At 34.8% G+C, this 21,338-nt stretch overlaps 1 protein-coding gene across 2 annotated transcripts; it reads right to left on the reverse strand.

The window, feature by feature from the left end:
- Window positions 1-762: 762 nt before the first annotated feature.
- On the reverse strand, window positions 763-12,092 carry LOC110874203 (E3 SUMO-protein ligase SIZ1). Of its 2 annotated transcripts, none has more exons than XM_022123040.2 (17): window positions 11,819-12,092; window positions 11,607-11,730; window positions 10,816-10,896; window positions 10,162-10,204; window positions 9,504-9,576; window positions 9,206-9,368; window positions 8,995-9,128; window positions 7,265-7,333; window positions 7,078-7,165; window positions 5,774-5,849; window positions 5,603-5,676; window positions 5,356-5,463; window positions 5,082-5,243; window positions 4,781-4,885; window positions 4,595-4,675; window positions 2,917-4,078; window positions 763-1,246 (listed from the first exon to the last, which is right to left on the reverse strand). In XM_022123040.2, exons 2-17 carry the CDS (start codon window positions 11,628-11,630, stop codon window positions 1,101-1,103), a joined length of 2,589 nt encoding a protein of 862 aa, XP_021978732.1. In that variant the 5' UTR covers window positions 11,631-11,730; window positions 11,819-12,092; the 3' UTR covers window positions 763-1,100. The 2 variants fall into 2 exon arrangements, with proteins under 2 accessions (XP_021978732.1, XP_021978728.1); XM_022123036.2 differs by having other exon boundaries at window positions 11,607-11,733.
- Between the last annotated feature and the right edge of the window lie 9,246 nt (window positions 12,093-21,338).

Below are 21,338 nucleotides of genomic sequence, written 5' to 3' on the forward strand. Positions count from 1 at the left end.
TAAGATTAAAAAAAAAAAAAAAAAAAAAAAAAAAACCCTCAAATTTTGATTTATATATAAAAATAGTAACAAACTTTACTTAAAGTTTATAAACAATTATAAACTAACTAATAGCTCGTTCTTCACATTTTTTCATCTCAATACGAAAATATGTATAAATATTTTCGACAATAAACTTAGTAGGGGCAGAGGATTTTTAGGTAAAATAATTGGCGGGGGCGGACCTATATAATTTTAAATTTTCGGAAGAAAAATCGGAAATATTACGCTTCTAACCGAAACATTCGGGGGACGGGTGCACCCCCCGTCCCTTAAAAGCTACACCATTGGTTGTGGGAGTCTGGGTATCAAACAATAACACCACCTGATTTACTTTGAGACACGTGATTTACCTCCCTCATGTTGGTTGTGGGACCGATCGGTGGTGGACGCCTACTGGTGGCGTACACCATGTTTACTACAAACCGAAAAATCACCCCTCCATCCCATTATCTTGATTGTTCTCATTGCCTCCTCTTTGCATAGCCATTTCGACTGCATCTTTCACAGGAAACGTTGAAGATAGAGACAAAGGAAACCATGTCTTGTGTTTGACAACGGTAAAACGAAACCTTCAAAGTATTGACACGATGGTAAACAACCAAATCCCTCTAGCAAGTTTAAATCCGGTTTCCATTGGTTTTATTTGATTCCATTGGTTAGCAGTTAATTGGTTAGGCCGATTTTTTACAGGTAACGGTTCTCATGGTCACCAAATCAAAATGGTAAAACGGGTACATGCGTTTCTTCTATTAGGTAACAGGACATGTCTCAAGTTAAATACATTTACAGGCCGCTATAAATAAGAAAAAAAAATGGGTATCTATAATTATCTACCAGAAAGGCTATTAGGATGTTAAAATTCACCATATAGAGAAGAAAGAATCTATACCACGCCCTTTGGGGTATTAAATTTGATAATAATCAAAACTAAGCTCACCAAACCAGAGACTGCTGCTAGCCACAACATTTGTTCATCAAACTTCCAGCTGGTCAAATGGTCAACAAATTGTTTATCATCAAACTTCCAGTTGGTCAAATGGTCAACCATGCTGCTAATCTTATATATCTTCTCCAGAATCTATGTCAATAGATAAATATCGTGGTCTGACCGAACGCTTCTGACGAGGAAACGAGAAAGGACTATCGGATCTTTCCCTACTTATCTTATCGGATCTACCCTCCCTCATTCCAAGAAGCAATGAAGCTGCATATGTACCATGTACGAATTAAGGTGTTACTAAGTTTACAATAACCTGAATCTTCAAATAATATCATTTTGAAAATTAAAAAAGAGTAAAATGCCATTTTTTCGTCCCTCAGGTTTGGCGTTTTTTCGAGTCTGGATCCAAAAGATTTGAAATCTTGCCATTTTCATCCGGCCCGTTAACTCCATCGACTTTTCTTTGTTATGGGTATTTCTGTCTTTTTTGTTAACTTAAAGGGCGATTCGGTCTTTTTCACTTTATGTACAAGCATTTAGCATAATGTACATGTATTCAAAAGACCGAATTGCTATTTGAGTTAACAAAAAAGACGGAAATACCCCTGACTTGACGGAGGAAAATGGATGGAGTTAACGAGCCAGGTGAAAATGGCAAGATTTCAAACCTTTTGGATCCAGATGCGAAAAAACAAACCTTTAAACAAAGGTCGCAAAACTGGCCAAACCTCAGGGTTGAAAATGACAATTTACTCGATAAAAAACTTTGATGAGGTGTCAACATGTTACTCCATCCACTTTTCTTTGTTAAGTTATGGGTATTTCCGTCTTTTTTGTTAACTTAAAGGGCGATTCGGTCTTTTTCACTTTATGTACAAGCATTTAGCATAATGTACATGTATTCAAAAGACCGAATTGCTATTTGAGTTAACAAAAAAGACGGAAATACCCCTGACTTGACGGAGGAAAATGGATGGAGTTAACGAGCCAGGTGAAAATGGCAAGATTTCAAACCTTTTGGATCCAGATGCGAAAGAACAAACCTTTAAACAAAGGTCGCAAAACTGGCCAAACCTCAGGGTTGAAAATGACAATTTACTCGATAAAAAACTTTGATGAGGTGTCAACATGTTACTCCATCCACTTTTCTTTGTTAAGTTATGGGTATTTCCGTCTTTTTTGTTAACTTAAAGGGCGATTCGGTCTTTTTCACTTTATGTACAAGCATTTAGCATAATGTACATGTATTCAAAAGACCGAATTGCTATTTGAGTTAACAAAAAAGACGGAAATACCCCTGACTTGACGAAGGAAAATGGATGGAGTTAACGAGCCGGGTGAAAATGGCAAGATTTCAAACCTTTTGGATCCAGATGCGAAAAAACAAACCTTTAAACAAAGGTCGCAAAACTGGCCAAACCTCAGGGTTGAAAATGACAATTTACTCGATAAAAAACTTTGATGAGGTGTCAACATGTTACTCCATCCACTTTTCTTTGTTAAGTTATGGGTATTTCCGTCTTTTTTGTTAACTTAAAGGGCGATTCGGTCTTTTTCACTTTATGTACAAGCATTTAGCATAATGTACATGTATTCAAAAGACCGAATTGCTATTTGAGTTAACAAAAAAGACGGAAATACCCCTGACTTGACGGAGAAAAATGGATGGAGTTAACGAGCCGGGTGAAAATGGCAAGATTTCAAACCTTTTGGATCCAGATGCGAAAAAACAAACCTTTACACGAAGGTCGCAAAACTGGCCAAACCTCGGGGTCGAAAATGACAATTTACTCAATAAAAAACTTTGATGAGGTGTCAACATGTTATTTATAGGTTGTAACATCGACCTATTCATAAGTAAATGGGTTGAAATCGACCCAAAAGCAACAATTTTCTACCAGCTTAAAAAGAAGAGTTGACAAAAAGGGTCATACCAGTATCTGCTAACGCATCCAACTCACCATCCTTTGATGGTGGTTGCTTTTTCGGAGTCAACCCACTGGTTGCAGCGGCGGAGGTGGCAACAGGTTCACAAGGGGCTCCACTGCCGCCGCCACCTAGGCTGAGTGATATCCAATCATCACCCCTGAAACCATTTGACATAGCTGGCGGCTGATTCGTTAAGTCAACCTGCGGTGTTGCTTCTGATGGTCTTGTAGGAAGAAATAGCTGCAATGACGGATCATCACCGCCTAAAGTCAACGGATTATCAACCAACCCATCGTTTATATTCATCGACTGATGGTGTGAAGGATCACCAGCCAATGAATAGCCGCCAACACCCATTGATGTAGAACCAAGTTGACCATGATGTAAATCGACTAACCCATCTGTGGGGTCCGCATCTGAACCGATGAATTGAAAGTTGGGCCCACATGGATTACTAGAATGTAAAGACCAAAAAGAACCCCCGAAATCATCGTCGTTTGTGTTCAAAAGACCGAGTTCAGGATGTGGCTCCGTAATTCCAAGTGGAAGACTAGAAAAAGGAACTCCATCTGGATTAATGTTATTATTATTATTATTAATATTATTATTGTGAAAAATTTGTCCAGAAGAAATTAGATTTTCATTTTCATCTTCCGAATCACTAAGGACAATAACGTCTGCATCCCCCCCTGCTGAACCGATAAAATTTCGGTCAATGTTGAGAGAGAGTGAATCAAGCTCGAGCCCATTAGGGGTAGAAAAGTCAAACCGTGTGCCACCCTCTTGATTAACGCTATTATCTTCACCATCTCTACCACTGAGAGTCGCACTGCTGCTCATAGGAATAGCATTATGACCATTGTTCATACCAGAAGAAACTGAATGCAGATTGTCGGGTTTTCTTTCTTCCCGAATCCCGTTTTTATTGTTAAGTATTCCAAGGTTTAACCCTGTATTATAACCTTCCGAACCACCTTCATGTTTGACTAGTTTTAGGGCTTCTAACTTCGGTTTAGACTCCACTTCAACTGGAGCACATAAGGTGCCATCAGGTAAATGCCAGTGCCCAAGTTCCCCTAGACTTTTTCGGTCATCTTCTGATTTTGCCCGCCAAGAACCGTCTGGCTTCACCTCGATTTCCGTAACATCATCCCCACAACTATGCATCTTAAAAATTAAAGGAATAAAAAGAAAAAGTCCAGTCAGCAATACATTAAAAAAAGAGTAAAATGCCATTTTCATCCTTGAGGTTTGGCCAGTTTTGCGACTTTCGTCTAAAGGTTTGTTTTTCCCCATTTGGATCCAAAGGGTTTGAAATCTTGCCATTTTCATCCGGCTTGTTAACTCCATCCATTTTTCTCCATTAAGTCAGGGGTATTTTTTTCTTTTTTGTTAATTTAAAGAGCAATTCGATCTTTTTCACTTTTTGTACAAACATTTAAACTACCCCGATCGAATCCGTTAGACTTAATTGCCCTTTAAGTTTACAAAAACGACGGGAATACCCCTGACTTAATGGAAAAGAATGGAGGGAGTTAACGAGCCGGATGACAATGGCAAGATCTCAAACCTTTTGGATCCAGATGCGGAAAACCAAACCTTTGGACGAAAGTCGCAAAACTGGCCAATCCTCAGGGACGAAAAAAAAAAAAGCAAAACAAAGATACACTCTTATGTGCCTACCTTTGATGTGATCCGAGTAAAATATGGGTCAATAATGACACTCTCCAGAGAGTAGTTCTTGAGACAAGTGGGACATTGCCACTGCCAGCAGAATATAAATTATAAATATTAAATAAATAAAAATGATCGTAGAAAGAGGGCTTCGAGACTACGGAAAAGCTCTTATGAAATGATAAAATGGCTTGCCTTACGAGATCGTTGACACATTTCCACAAACACTTCAAGATCAAAACAGCCCATGTGAGCACAAGGTTTGAATCTTCCAGCTATTTTCATTCTCGAACCGCTCATCTGTAGCATTAAAGACAAATCAGTTGCACACGCAAATGATTATTCCTGACAAATGTATTAATAACCAATCTCTAAAGGAAAGCAACAATATTATAAAAACATATATTAAACTGGAATAATAAATCGTCTAACTGTTAGTCATACTTTACTACAAACCAAAAAAAAGTGAATGCAAACAAAATAATGAGTTACTTACAGGGCAGCGTAGACTAACAGTTATATTGTCAGCAACAACCTCGAGATCGCTGTCGCTGTCAGCATTGTCTGTGGCGGCCCCACCACCTACACAGCGGCGAATACGTGCAAGGGCGTCTTCAAATCGCTCACCATCAGACTCTTTCGGTATAATGTTGAGAATCTATTGGGGGTAGAATAGACAAAACAATTAGTAAATTGGTAACCATATGTACTGCAATACTAAAGATAGCACCTTTAACAAATCAACATCCTGAATTGAAGAAAACTCCCACCTGTTGAACTGTGCGCCTTTTCACAATGCGAACACCCACACAAAACACACGTGAATCACAGCCTGTGAAGGTAATTTTATTGATTCCATCTCGAGTGCATGGTGTAATCTAACAAAAAATACAAATTAAAACTATAATCAAGATGAGGAACTTTCATATCACAAAACACTTTAAAATAGCGTTGGCAAAGCATTAAAAAATTCAACATAGTTCACCATTAACTGTTAATTACATAAGTTTAACTTACTATAGGACCATCATCACGCCCGTTGGCTCCCAGCAATTGAGTACCAGGTCTATTTATTACACGCATAGGCACACCTGTTAAGTAACATGGAGAAACAAGAACACTATTACATTAAGTTTCTCAGAATCGTTTTTTCATCAAGTGAATGGAATTTGACATATATAAGCATACCGTTGATTTGTAACTCTGCAAATTGTGGCCATTGCATCCTAAAAGAAACCTTGTCATTCAGAAGCATACACCAGGCCTACATATATAACCGATCACATTTTGTAGTCATGTTAAAAACGATCATCTATGTCCATCTACAGTAATTAAGAGGTAAACTAATATTTAGGGCTGCAAGTGAACCGAACGTTCAGCAAACAGTTCGTGAACTTTTCGACAGGAAGTTCGTTTGTGTTTGTTCGTTAAATATATGAACGAACACGAACAGAGGGCGCGTTAGTTCGTTATGTTCGTGAACGTTCGGGACTATGCAGTTAATGCGGTAAAATATCGGATATCGGTCACGGACCGATATTCAGTGGCGAAGCTTGAGATTTCCGACCGGGGGGTCGAAAACGTATATACCTAATAAAATTATAAAACCGAGGGGTCGAAAACATATATACCTAAAAGATTCTATACAAAACTACATACCAGACACTATTGAGCGAAAATTTCGCCCCCCCCCCCCGGCCCCTACAAAGTTGCGCCCCTGCCGATATTTGAGATATAGGTTATCTCGGTGAGATATCGGTGGGATATCGGTAATTTTAATATAATGCAGAATTTATATATATTGCAATTTAACACTAATAATTTAGTTATATATCAGTGATATATCGGTTATATCGGTCAAATATCGGTTGTAACGGTCAAATATCGGTGATATATCGGTTATCTCTGTCAAATATCGGTTGTAACGGTCAAATATCGGTGATATATCGGTTATCTCTGTCAAATATAGGACAATAGCGCCGATAATATCGGTACCGATATTTGACACCGATATTTTACTAGGGAACCGATATATCACCGATATTAACTGCAGAGGTACGGTAAGGTGTTTGTTTGTGTTAGATAGTTCATTAGTGTTTTCAATTGTTATATTATATTCAAATACTTGAAAATTCTGACAAATAAAATATTTAAGAAGTATCTGTGTATAATATATTATGTTCATGAACGCCTGTTTGCGTTCGTTTGTTTTCATTTGTGTTCATGAACATTAGTTTGTATTCATCTGTGTTCATTCAGGAACGTTCGTTTGCGTTCGTTACCAAAAGTTAACAAACACAAAGAACACGAACACGTTTATTTCCTTAGCGAACAAAAAAGAACATAAAATCTCGTTCGGTAAGTGTCATTGAGTAGCTCGTGAACACATACATTTCATCAACAAACGAACACGAACAAGCCAACAAGGAACACGAACAAGGCCTTGTTCGTTTTCGTTTGGTTCGTTTGCAGCCCTACTAATATTGACTAACCTGCACATCATACTCTGGCTTCACCAACATATCTCTGTCTGCTCTTGTAAGTTGAAAAGTTTTTTCAATACTTTGCATAGGATTTGTACTGAAACAGGTCACATGTTATTTATATTTAATTAACGGCATTTTTACTATTTTAGATACACATCAAATCTCTTTTATGAAATGAAGTACAGCTGCTTACCCATCTGTTGGGACATTTGCAATAGCCAGTTTCACAGGCAATAACGGATGTGCTACTGTAACCCAGAACCTGAATGTTTAAAAGCATGCTACAGTTGAAAAAAATTTTTAACAAGAAAAGAGTTAAAGAGAGATAACAGTGTCGTGTGATACGGACCATAAGTGGGTCTGAAATACCCACCCAGCGGAATAAAAAAACAAGTGAGAATAGGACTGTAAATGAACGGAACGGAACGTTCACGAGGCGTTCGTGAACTTGTTCAGCGGGAAGTTTGTTTATGTTCGTTTATTTAATAAATGAACAAACATGAACACAATTTTTTGTTCATTTAATTAAACGAACGAACATGAACACATGTTTTGTTCATTCACTTATGTTCCTAAACGTCTGTTTATGTTCGTTCATTAACGTCCGTTTATGTTCGTTTGTTTGTGTTCATTCGTTTATGTTTGTTCGTTTCAAATGTCCGTTTGTTTGTGTTCATTCGTTTATGTTTGTTCGTTTCAATTTGAATACATAAGTAGTTATATTTATATAAATATTAAACATAAAAGGAACTTTCTAAGTACTTATATAAATATAACTAATAGGTAATTGGGCTTTCTAGTAATAAAAATGGGTTTCCAACAGAAGTTATCGTAATTAATCGCTAACTTTTTTTATAAAAAAAATACTTTATTACGTTTATGTTGAATTGTGTTCATTTATGTTTGTTCAATTATGTTCATTTGTGTTGTTTATTGTTTGTTAATTATATCCATGGTTGCAAAAGTCGCTAGGCGCTCCCTAGTCGGTCGACCGGGGAGTTGAGAGTACTCGGCCTAGGCGGAGAGTACACGGGGAGTACTCGGACATGCCAAATTATAAAGAAATTAGTTTTCGGAAATTAAATATGTTTCAAATAACATAAATTTACAAGTATTTATAACAAAATACATGATAGGAATAGAAATTGTGTTTTATTTTATTTTAAGTCAAAATCGGCCCAAGTTGACCTATTAGATCTGATTTTGGCCGATGTTGACCGCATTTGATCAATTCCGAGTAATTAGTCGGAGTTGAAGAAAGTCGCCTCGGCAGCCTACCTTGTAGCGACTACTCGGAGAGTACTCGGCCTTGGAGACCTTGTTTTACAACCATGATTATATCCGGAGTGAATTTCAAGTTTTGTCCTTTGTCTTTAGGCCACTTTGCAAGTTTTGTCCTTTATGTTTAAATTTGACGAGTTTTGTCCTTTATGTTTAAAAATCAAGCACGTTTTACCCTTTATGTTTAAAAATCAAACACGTTTTGTCCTTTATGTTTAAAAAATCAAACACGTTTTGTCCTTAAAAATCAAGCATAAAGGACAAAACGTGCTTGATTTTTAAACATAAAGGACAAAACTCGTCAAATTTAAACATAAAGGACAAAACTTGCAAAGTGGCCTAAAGATAAAGGACAAAACTTGAAATTCACTCTTATATCCGTTTAAGTTTGTTTATGCTCATTTACGTTCGTGAACTGTTCGTTTAGGTTTTAAATGAAGAACATGAACGAACACAGACATGCCCATTTTTTTTAAAAACGAACATGAACAAAAGAAGCCATATCACAAACAATAGGGTGCCAATGATATCGTAACAGCAAACACTATCAAATTCTTTTCTTGATAAAACTACAATGGGAAATCATGATTAACATAACCCCAACAAATGTAGAAACATGAAATCAAACATATGATAACTTACGGATCTGCACGAATAAGCCTACAAAGTTCACAATAAAAGTTGGTCGGCGGTACTGGTAAAATACCCTCCATGGGTTTCTCGGGTATAATAACACAAGCCATATGCTGCCAAACGTTGCATTTTGAATCTTCACACTGAGAAGGAAAATATTAAAACATCATTCTAGAGGAACATGACGATGCATATAAGATAAGAAAAGAGCTGCTGAAACCTGAATTCTTGAATCAACTTTCAGTGAACTTCCACATGGACAGCGGACCTTTTCCACCTGAGGAGGTACTTCAATCTCCTCTTTGTGTTTTGTATTATTATTACTATCGGAAACGCCCCGGCCTTTTGATGCCAACTCAGTTGCCCCGGAATCCTGCAGTTTCCTTATGAAGAGGCAGCATATAGGCACATATCAGCGCCAAAAAAGACAATATCATATGATACCACCACTAATTTGCCATATTACATAAGATTGCACTTTGCAGGGAGAAAGAGTGTAATGATATGCAGTTGCACACCTGTAAATGTCATCAACTAATTTGGCAACTTCTTCTTTCCCAACAGCAGTTCGCTTGGACCACATTCCTGAAACTGCGGTGCATGAAAAACAAATGCAAGGTTTCCTTATTCACGATAAATGATTAAGAAAGCAAAATCAGCATATACCAAAACAATATTGGACTCCAAAAAAAAACGCATTAGAAAGTAACACTCAAGAGACATTGCAGAGCACCATTAATACGATGTTATGTATGTATTTATAAAATATACATATATATGTGTGTGCGTGTAGAGCATAGTTGTCAATAGCGATCGCTATAGCGAATAGCGTAGTGTATAGGTCGAAGGTCGCTACAGTGTATGTAGCTATAAATAGCGGGATTTCGGTTTTTTTATATATAAATAGCGATTAAATATATAGCTATAAAATAGCTGGATTTTTAAGTTTTTGTTAAATATACATGTAAAATAGCGTCTATCCCAGGGTATTTTGATATAATATACATATAAGATTGTTTTAGAATTCTTTTCTAGTGTATTGCTTTTTATAAAATAGCGCCCGCTATTTATCGCTATTTGCTATGTAGCATATAGGTACTTTATCGCTATTTGTCGCTATTCGCCATTAACAGCTATGGTATAGAGAGAGTATTAAATATGTGGAGTAACATTCACCTCGTTCATCGGAGAGAATAGCTAATATGCGGTCAATGAGATCCTACAAGAAAAAAGAATGAGAAATTAACAGACGGGTTACTTGGACAAATATACACCAACTCATAAGCTATATTACTGAACAACATGAGAAGAACATCCACATTTGGAAACAAACTAAAACCTTTTATTTACAAGAGCAACAGCCTAGACTAATCAGATGATGATAATTTAACATTAAGCAAATCAAGACATAACAACCTGATTTACAAAATACAGAAGGAAAACTTGGAGGTTGTTAAAGAGAGAATAAACAAAACACAGAGCAAATATATAAACAATCTATGTATTAAATCTGTGTTTTTCTGCCAGATGATATTAGTTTTTTTCTAAGTCTTCAAAAAATGAACCAGATAACACAGAGTAATCAAGAGAGCATCGAGACTAGCTAGAAATTATTAAAATTGAAAAAGAAACACGTAAGATTTATCAAACAGTTTAGAAGCCTCAAATAATAGATCTTCAAGCCCATGTAAGAATTGGTCCATTGCCCATGGAGCCAAAACTACCAAATCCCCATGACCCAAATCAGGATGCCCATTCAGAACTGAAACGTAAGCATATTGAAATAGTTAATGCAAGAACAAACAACAAACAGAGAAAGCCCAATAGAACCTGCTTCTTTCCTTGCTTGGAAAGATTTAGTTCAGTGAGGATGCCCTTCAGTTCTCTTATCCTGAAATGTGCCAATTTTTCCTGTACAAAGATTGGATGAACATGAAACCATTGCAAATGAAAGCAATTAGAATTTAGTGTTAAAAGAGTCAAAGCATGTGTAATTTCCCCAAACAGGTAAACATAAACATATTGATGAAATAGTCACAGTCAGTAGTCAATTAAGTAAACCGCAAACTTAAGTATCCACTGCCATATTAAACCAAACTAATTAAGATATTAAAACTTTTATCTCTAAAATAGGTAATAAAGCAAGTCAAGATTATCCTGCATACCACTAATAAACACTAAAGTGCGGTGATCGAGCAAACAATCTAGTGCCATACTCCACAATTCCAATTTCCACCTATGTCCTCAATTCACCTCAAAAATCTAACATATATCCTTGATAAGCTTGAAAGTTAGAAATGTTAAATCAATGGAACAGTCACAGTCAGTAGTCAATTTCACTTCACGAAATCGACCGCAAACCTAGTATCTCCACACACATTAAACCAAACCAATTAATTAACATATTCAATCTTCTAATTCCAAAACAAGCAACAAAACCACACTAATAAACCCTAAACTAAGCTTATGCACCATACAATCTACCATCACCCTCCACAACTCACCTATCTCCTAAATTCACCTCAAAAACCTAACACACATCCTATATCTTATCAAATTCTTCAAACATCACAACAACACAACCCTAAAACCATCAAATACAGACAAAACTGTAACAATACCTTGCAACTCGCTATCAAATCCATCTCTAACAGTAGAAACCGATCATCTGCGTCCGATAAACTACCGATGATCCAATCACAACCGTTCAAACACGCATCACAAATTCACAATCGGAATTTCAACCTGCTAACAAATTAAACAAAATTCATAAAAAAACCGTAACAATATCCGATTTCGTTGAATGCAATATCACATAGATTAAATCACTTACATGAACTGAAAATTTTATACAGAATTTAGACGAAAGTTAGAGAGAAAATCGGCAAAATTTTGACGATTTTGTGAGTATTTTATGAGCAGCCGACGTAAAGTTTCTCTCTCATCGATTATTTGGCTTTTTTGACTGAAAAACGGAGTCGGAAGCAATAATCTTTCCTACAATTGCGAGATTAAACGGACGTGAAAGAAGCATTGCAATTTGGTTTAATTCGGGGCCATAAATCCGGGGTTGGATTCTATGCTACTTACGTGCACTTTACGATCATGGGTCGGGTCCTGTTTAGATTTTTGGTTTGGTATACTAGAACGTAGAGACATTGTACGAATCATACAATCATGAGTTTGTCGTTTTGTTTTTGTTTAGATCAATTTTTGACATTAAATGGATGTTTAACTTAGGAAGCTTTTTCGGTTTTGGTTTTGCGTAAGGATTCGGTTAGATTTGGTTACGGGTCGAAATCTTATTTTATAGTTGGGCTTGAAACGTTAGACTAGGGGCGCAGCTTCCTTGGGGCGGGAGGGGGCGCCCCCCCCCCCTCCCCCGAACTTTTCGACGTGTAGTGTTATAGACAGTACCTTCGTATAGAAATTTTTAGGTATATACGTTTTTACCCCCCCCCCCCCCCGGAATTGGAAAAAATCGACCCCCAAGCTTCGCCAATGCGTTAGACCCTACAAAAAAATACCCAAATATAGCGTAGTTTTTTTGTGAATGATATTATATCCAATACTCGACTCTAATAACATTCATGTTCGAATTGTTCAGTTATCGGGTTCATCGGGTCAAGTAGTTTGGGTTTGGGGATATTTGTTAGTTATTAATTTTTTTCACATACTACAATTTTTGTCTCAAAGATACCAGCCCTCATTTGGTTTGGAATGTCAATAACTCAATATAATTAGGGATGGCAAAAAAGCCCAAGCCCGATGGGTATACCCGAAATATACGGGCCGGGTATACCCGAAGTCCGATGGGTATGGGCCGGGTATGGGCTTAAAAAGGGAAAAATTCGGGTACGTGTACGGGTATGGGATTTAGTGATACCCGCCCGATACCCGGCCCATTTACCCGAATAATACCCGAAATAATCATATTATAAATTTCCATACACATAAACTTACTACACGCACTTATTACTATAGGACTAGTTCACCGTGTCTTGCTACAGTCTCTTTTAAATAACTACTAGGTTATAACCCCGTGTATTACACGGGTCGAATAAATGAATTTTATATACTAAATAATAAAACAATATATCTTTAAAACCTCTTTTATTCCACGAGTTGAATAAATATAATTTTATATTAAATAATAAAAAGTTATATCTATAAGAACCATATTGTACGGGTTGAATAAATATAATTTTATATACCAAATAAAAAAGTTATATCTTTAAAACCGTTTGTTTTACACGAGTTGAATAAATGTAATATTGTTTAGCAAATAATAAAAGTTTGGTTTTCGTGATAAATAATTTGTTTTATTTAAAAATATCTTAAATTAACAATTTAAATCTTAGAATCATATTTTATTAGAAAAATAGAAGAATGATATTCAAAATTAAAAGTATGATGAAATTTAATATTAGTTCATTATTCATTTAATTAATATAAGATAATTTTGGAAATGAGGCGAGAAAATCATAAAAAAAAAGATGTTGGGGTCCAAAAGGGTTAGAAAAAAGGACGTTGAGGGCTCAGATGTTAAAAGATTCTTTTTTGGGCTAAAAGGGTAAAAGTGATATAACCACATGGGCCAAAATCATAATTTACTCTAATATCAAATTAGATAACTAAGTTTGAATTTGAAGTAAATAGATAAATATAAAAGTAATAATTAAACTAAATAATATTTAGTAGGAGGATTATCTATAATTAATTAGAAGATATTAAATTAAAATTATAATTATCCATAAGACATGGCGTAATATAATGACAAGTGTCCCAAAGTTGGTTTCTTTTATTATATGTATAGATTTGTCATTCTATCCGATGACTATGACTATCAGATTGTTTCTGAACTCCACATTTTGGTTGAAACACATTTTGGATGTTGTTTTTAGCAAGTTCTAGTCAGTTATGTATTACCTCAACTATTCAACATATGTTTAACTAGGCAGTAAGTAACATTTTGAATGTTGTTTTTAGCAAGTTCTAGTCATTTATGTATTACCTCAACTTTCTTTTTGTTCAGCTATGAAATAGGCTAAACTGCAGTTTTTGTTGGCTGCTGCATACTCTTTTTTTAGGTAATATGAATGAGGAAGGAGAAGAGATTATGGACTATGATGGTTCCAATACACAAAACATGTTGATAGTGATCAACATAATCAAGAAGATCAACAAACAACCACAAATCAATCTCAAGAGCAAGGGAAACGAACTCATGAAGATTTTGTTTTGTCCCAACGGGTATTTTTTAAGAAATTAACGGGTATACCCGATACCTGCGGGTATGCCCGATACCCGACGGGTAATTACCCGACAAATACCCGACAGGTAACAGGCCGGGTATGGGACAAAGAATTACAACTGAGTACGGGTTTGGGATTACTAATATCCGGCCCAAAACCGGCTCATTGCCATTCTTAAATATAATTCATAGGAGGCCAAAAGTTGCATTGATGTAGTTCGGATTATTCGAGTTTTTATGTTTAAAAGTCTAACTAACACCCGACCCTTATAACAATCGATTTAGTCGGTTTTTCGTCTTTTCGGGTTTCGGTTTGGGCTAGTCGGATACAAGTGAAGTCGGATCGGATTAATCGGTACGGTTAAAATCGGCGTGCCTTCCCAGTCCCCAAAACTATGAATTGGAGGCCACAACTTTTTACGATAAAATTAATGCTAATAACTTATTAGTTATCTTTAGGGTATGTTTGGCATAGAGCTTTTAGGAGCTTCTAGCTTTAAGCTTTTAAGAAAAAACTCCTACTCAATAAAAGGTCTTGTTTGGTTTAAGGAGCTTTAAGCTTTTAGGTTAGGAGCTTAAAGCTTTTGGTTGAACGCTACTACTAGTAGCGTTTAGAAGGAGCTACAAGCTTTTAGGGAAAAATGATTATTTTAACCACTAAAAATAAGGAACTTTTTAATGCACCAACTTTCTAAATTTTTAGTTATGTCCATTTTGGTCATTTTATACATTTTGTTAAAAGCTCAAGCTACTCTATCAAACACCAAATATATCTAAAAAGCTACAGCTACTAGCTACCAGCTACAGCTACCAGCTTCCAGCCATCAAATTCCAGCTTCCAGCTTCCAGCTACCAGCCACCAGCTACTTTTGCCAAACATACCCTTAGTGTTTGTCATATATTACTTCAGATTAAAAAAAAAGGTTATATAATCCATAAATTCAATAAGAAATCGATTCCAAGGTTCAATGTCGTTCAGAGATGGAACGAGGCATAACTAAAACAAGGGTTGGCCAGTTGGGCTTATCAGTCTAGGCTAAAGTTTAGGACCACTAAAAAACAAGGGCCTCTAATTTTTTTTCTTTCCATATATTGGCCCATTTCAACGAAGTTTCTCGCCCCAAAATTTAAGATTTTACTCCAGGAGTCCACATTGTCTACACGCGTCGTTCCAAAAGCAGCATCGTGATTCAACACACCAACTCTCGTTACTTGTGGCGTGTTTTGAGTAACCAATATGAAACTAATTGCGGATTTGACGAAATTGAGGCCGACATGAATGATTCAATATATAACATTTAACCAATGTGAAACTTTTGGTTATTCAATGTCTCAAATCTCAATCTTAATTGCAGACTCTAAATAGGCAACTACTAATTTTTCATCATCTACTAATTATCTACTAATTTGTATGTGTATATACATATTGATCAACCCTAAAAAAATCACTTAATCAGTTTTGTGAATTGAATGATTTAATCTATAATATTTGCTAGTTTGATCTGTATTGACGATTCAGTTGATATTTTTTTAGGGTTGTCAAGTATTCAAGAATCAAAAAAGGGATTGGACGATTAGTTATTCGGATTGTTGGTTTGTTGATTTTCTTTATACCAACTCAATAGGGCCTCGACTTTGTAGTTCGCTTAGGGCTTCAAAAACGTTAACCGGCCTTGACTAAAACCAAACCGTAATTTTCATTATAAAACCGAAGCTTTGGTCATTAGATTGAGTCGGTTATTTTGTTGTGTATTTGTTAGTTAATTCGGTTTTGATCTAGTTAAAAGGTTTTTACCAACCCCTAATCTATGTGACTTGTAGCGTTAGCATGCATTTTTTTTTTTCAGATTCGATTTAATTATAGAATGAAACCAAGCCTATAACCGGTGTTTTGTATTTTAATTTCATAAAGGATCGGTTACGTTAGTGAGAAAGGTGCTTCCTACGTGTAGGTCAATGACTCACTTTAAGCTCATTTTCGGTTAAAAAGTTAGTTTGTAAAGGAAACTTAGTATGACATGTAATGTATTTTTTATTAAAAATAATACGAGGTTATATACCCGTGAGCTTCACGGGTTATGGGTTATGTTAAAAAAATGTATATCTATAAAAGTATTTTTTTTGTATGATTTATAACCTGATAACTCTTCGTGCTAAGACCCATGTTTGGCAAACCTTACCTAGAGGCACAGCTTTTCTAGGGCGGGAGGGGGCGGCCGACCCCTGAACTTTTCGCTCAGTAGTGGAGAGTATGTAGTTTTCGTATAAAAAATTTTGGGTGTATACGTTTTCGACCCCCCGGTCTTATAGAAATTTTTGGGTATATACGTTTTCGACCCCCCGGTCAGAAATCTCAAGCTTCGCCACTGACCTTACCAAGATGAAAAAAAAAAACAGAAATTGAATTACTTAGGACATTTACTTCACAATAAAATATCTAATTTAGCAGTGTTGACATAAACCATTTAATGAAAGACACGTTCAAGTGCTAACGTAAATAAAATTACACTGAATTGAATTATCTTATTGAAATAAATAACCTAATGTGAACATCTATGCTTACAAAAGGGTTCAAGTGTTGTGCGCGTCAAATCAGGTTGGAGTGGCATCCCGTACGACATCTTGAATACACCTGACATTTCACTTCCTAGAGCAATGACCACACTCGGTGAAATATTCGTGAGTCTTGGGTTCACAAGTTAATACTTGAAATCATACAAACAAATTATGTTCATACTTGATTTCATACTCATTTAATTTGCATAATATAGCATCAGAAACTATATTATAATTTTATGATTAACATCTTAATTAAAATTATAAAAAAATAATACATAATACATGTGTTATTTATAAAAGAGTTATCCAGATTTAGTAATACTTAAAAGATGGGTAAATATGTCCTTTGAGTCTATTGAAAAATTAAAACTAATCCTAAAATAGTGCTATAGAACAAAACATTTAGAAAGAACATAATTAAAACAATAAGTAAAAACAAACTATAGGGAAATGTAGTTAGAAGTATATTATCATATTCATATGAATGGTTGAAAGTGCTTTCCTAGTCCAGGTCATCAATTTCGATCTAAACTGCTTCTAAGCCTTTGGCAGCCACATTCTGAGGAGTAAGAACCAATAATCAACAAAATCGAAGCATATAAAACATATACTTTAAAACAAAGTGATGTGAATTGCAAAATATATATATATATATATATATATATATATATATATATATATATATATATATATATATATATATATATATATGGTAGGGATATGGTAAAATATGTCTAAAATATGAGAAGGGTAAGAAGTGTTTTAAACCATTGGATATTTGATCTAATGGTTGAGATCAATAGGGTATAAAATATAAATTGTGTTTTAATTAGAAGGACATTATGTAAAATTAAAGGGCAATAGTGACTTTTCCAACGTTTCAAATATGGTAACCGTTTCAAAACCCCCATCAATCTCCTATAAATCAGCGAATTTATGGTAACTGTTTCAAAACCCCCATCAATCTCCTAAAAAATCAGCGAATTTCTCGTACTGAAATAAATTCTTCGATTTCCTTCACAACAACTTTTTATAACACTATAAAGAACAGTATATTACATGATAAAACACTATAGAAAGATATAACAATATCTGTTTACTGTAAGACACTATACATAAATAAAACACTGTTGATGGGGGATAAAACACTATGAAAAGGAACAGTATATTACATGATAAAACACTATAGAAAGATATAACACTATCTGTTTACTGTAAGACACTATACAGAATAAAACACTATTGATGGGGATAAACCACTATGAAAAGGAGATTAAAAGATACATGTACATAATATAACACTATTGACTGGGGAATATAACACTACAATAAAAACTTACCGTAAACAATTAAATGTATAGAACAAATCGAATTCGAATCACATCCCTAATATATCGCCTGATATTTTTGGCAGTTATCTTTGGAAATCAATTAATTGATAAGAATGGATAATTACTAATATACCCTTTTGAATTAATTAAGATAAGGGACACTTGTCATTCCCAAATTATTTCTCACACTTCTCACAAAAGTTGGACTTTTTACAGGATCCTCTACATATATATATATATATATATATATATATATATATGTATGTATATATGTGGTAAAAAGTGTCTAAAATGTGAGAAAGGTAAGAAGTGTTTTAAACCATTGGATATTTGATCTAATGGTTGAGATCAATAGGGTATAAAATGTAAATTGTGTTTTAATTAGAAGGACCTTATGTAAAATTAAAGGGCAATAGTGACTTTTCTAACGTTTCAAATATGGTAACCGTTTGAAAACCCCCATCAATCTCCTATAAATCAGCGAATTTATGGTAACTGTTTCAAAACCCCCCATCAATCTCCTAAAAAATCAGTGAATTTCTCGTACTGGAATAAATTCTTCGATTTCCTTCACAACTTTTTTATAACACTATAAAGAACAGTATATTACATGATAAAACACTATAGGAAGATATAACACTATCTGTTTACTGTAAAACACTATACATAAATAAAACACTGTTGATGGGGGATAAAACACTATGAAAAGGAACAGTGTATTACATGATAAAACACTATAGGAAGATATAACACTATCTGTTTACTGTAAGACACTATACAGAATAAAACACTATTGATGAGGATAAAACACTATGAAAGGAACAATATATTACATGATAAAACACTATAGAAAGATAAAACACTATCTGTTTACTGTAAGACACAATACAGGATAAAACACTATTGATGGGGATAAAACACTATGAAAAGGAGATTAAAAGATACATGTACATAATATAACACTATTGACTGGGGAATATAACACTACAACAAGAACTTACCGTAAACAATCTATACCTTATAATAAAACAAAACAAACTTATGCCATTTGTCTTATTCTTAAAAACTTTATTGCCACGTGTCATTTGATTGTATGTATGAATATTCATTTGAGCGGCAATTCATTTGAGCGGCAATGTATTGTACGTGTGCTGATCCTAAATCCCGCTTTTGACTTTCATTTTAACGCTGAATAATGAAAGTTTCCATCATTCTCTCATATTTCCTCAAATAACTCTACCAGAAGTTTTTAATTCCATCTTTCTCTATAATCATCTTCCAAAATATGAATCAGTTTCCATGTTTAATGATGATTGGTTGCATAAACCCTAGATCTATAAATCCATACGTATTCTACCGTTTCTTCACATCGATTCGGTTGTTAATCGATTTATCAATCATCCTCTGTTTCTTCACATCGATTTGGCTGTCAATCGATTTGTCAAGCATTATTTAAGGTACGATTCTTTAATATGTATGCAAATTTCTCTGGTCTTTAATCTGTATCAAATTTTAGGGCTTTTTTTTGAATATGTTTTTGTATCAATCTCTGATTTTGTGTCGATTTCCACTGAATAACATAAGTAAACATATGAATCTTTTGTGAAGATTCTGATTTGTATCAATTTTTAGGGCTCTTATATTAGGGTTTTCTTATATTGACTTATTATGATTTTGTATACATTTTTAGGGCTTTTTTTTAATATGTTTAACTGATGCTCTTACATTTTAGACAAGTTGGGTTAATAATCTGTTTATGTTTTTGGAATGAAATGAATAATATTATTTGCAGGAAGGGGACATGTTATCTGATCTATATTCCGACTCAGACGAGAGTGTAAGTGGGAGTGAAGAGCTTAGTGGCGATGATGCCTATGAAGATGATGACTATGAAGATGGTGACTATTCATCTGGTGGTTCTCGTGATTCTGATCATGCATCAAATATTAGTGATGATAGTGGAGACAACTATCAACATGAAAGCAAGGTTGTATTTAACTATTTATGCACTTATTAATCTGGTAGTTGAATGGTTATAGGAGTCTTATTAGTTTGTTTATGTAATGCCATTCTGCTAATGATCGCATAAGTACTCTGTTCATGGCGTAAATATAGTATCGTATATACAAGCGGACTCTTATGTTTAATTTCTCTGACTGCAGGCGCAGAAGAAAATGCCCTTTAACAGCAGTGATGTAATGAATGAAGAGAGGCAAGTGATGATTCAGTCACCTGTATAAATAATTAACATGAGTACTTTAATAATATTTTTAATTTGTACTTTTATCTCAATGGTGTTATGGATGAAATCTTGAGGCTCGAGACCCTTAAAGTTGATTTAATGAAGAAGGTTGATGCGGAGGTAACGAATATATGTCACTTTCTGTTTTCCATATCTTGAGAAAATTCGGAATTCTTAATGAATTCTAATTACACGTATATAAATTCCAGGTAAGACACAATTCAATTTTAAAAGAGGAATTGTTAAGCAAAAAGGATGCTTCAGGGGACCGTCGTCTAGCTCTTGCGCAGGAGGTATGTTCCAGATAACAGATTGCATCCTTCAGTTTAATCCTTTTTGGGTGTTAGAGTAGCTCTTGCAAATGGTATGAATTCGGATCATTTCTAGATGAACAAGTATATGCATCCATCATTCTTGCATATAAATATTTGTTTTATTAATTTTATAGATAGGAGATCTTGGCTTATCAAAGGTGAAACAACACACGATGGTACCTGGTGGCGTTCGTGGAACCTTGCCTTGGATGGCACCCGAGCTTCTTAGCGGAAAAAGTCACATGGTAACTGAAAAGGTATATTACATATTTTACATTAAAAGCAATTTCATTCTCTTTGTAAATGCTTATATAGGCATGCTAAATGGGCCGTGTTTGCGGGTCGCAGCCAAATCGTGGATATGACATGCGTATCTGCAAGTTGACATGAACATGATTGTTTAACGTGGAATTTTTTTACTTTATTGTTTTTACATATTAATTTCCTAGAATTACAAATTTAAATGCGTATTAAGCTAAACAATTATTTTCAAACTATTATAGATGATGCTGGACTTTTTAACCTATTAATGAGGACTTTTGAACTATAAAAGATGATGCTGGACTTTTAAAATTTATAATATGCAAAATATAACTTAACAAAATATAATTTATAATTAAAATTTATTAAATGCGGGTCAGAACGTGTTGGGC

This window comes from Helianthus annuus, chromosome 1 (assembly GCF_002127325.2).
Source record: "Helianthus annuus cultivar XRQ/B chromosome 1, HanXRQr2.0-SUNRISE, whole genome shotgun sequence".
In the NCBI taxonomy this organism is placed as follows: Eukaryota; Viridiplantae; Streptophyta; class Magnoliopsida; order Asterales; family Asteraceae; genus Helianthus; species Helianthus annuus.

What these genes read in the sequence shown, in the direction of transcription:
- LOC110874203 (XM_022123040.2), bottom strand. Translation starts at nt 11,630, where the DNA reads ATGGATTTGATAGCGAGTTGCAAG. An exon ending in TGCAGAGTTACAAATCAACG is followed by an intron (nt 5,677 to 5,773) that starts GTATGCTTATAT and finishes GTTACTTAACAG; the next exon opens with GTGTGCCTATGCGTGTAATA. An exon ending in TTACTCGGATCACATCAAAG is followed by an intron (nt 4,079 to 4,594) that starts GTAGGCACATAA and finishes TTAATTTTTAAG; the next exon opens with ATGCATAGTTGTGGGGATGA.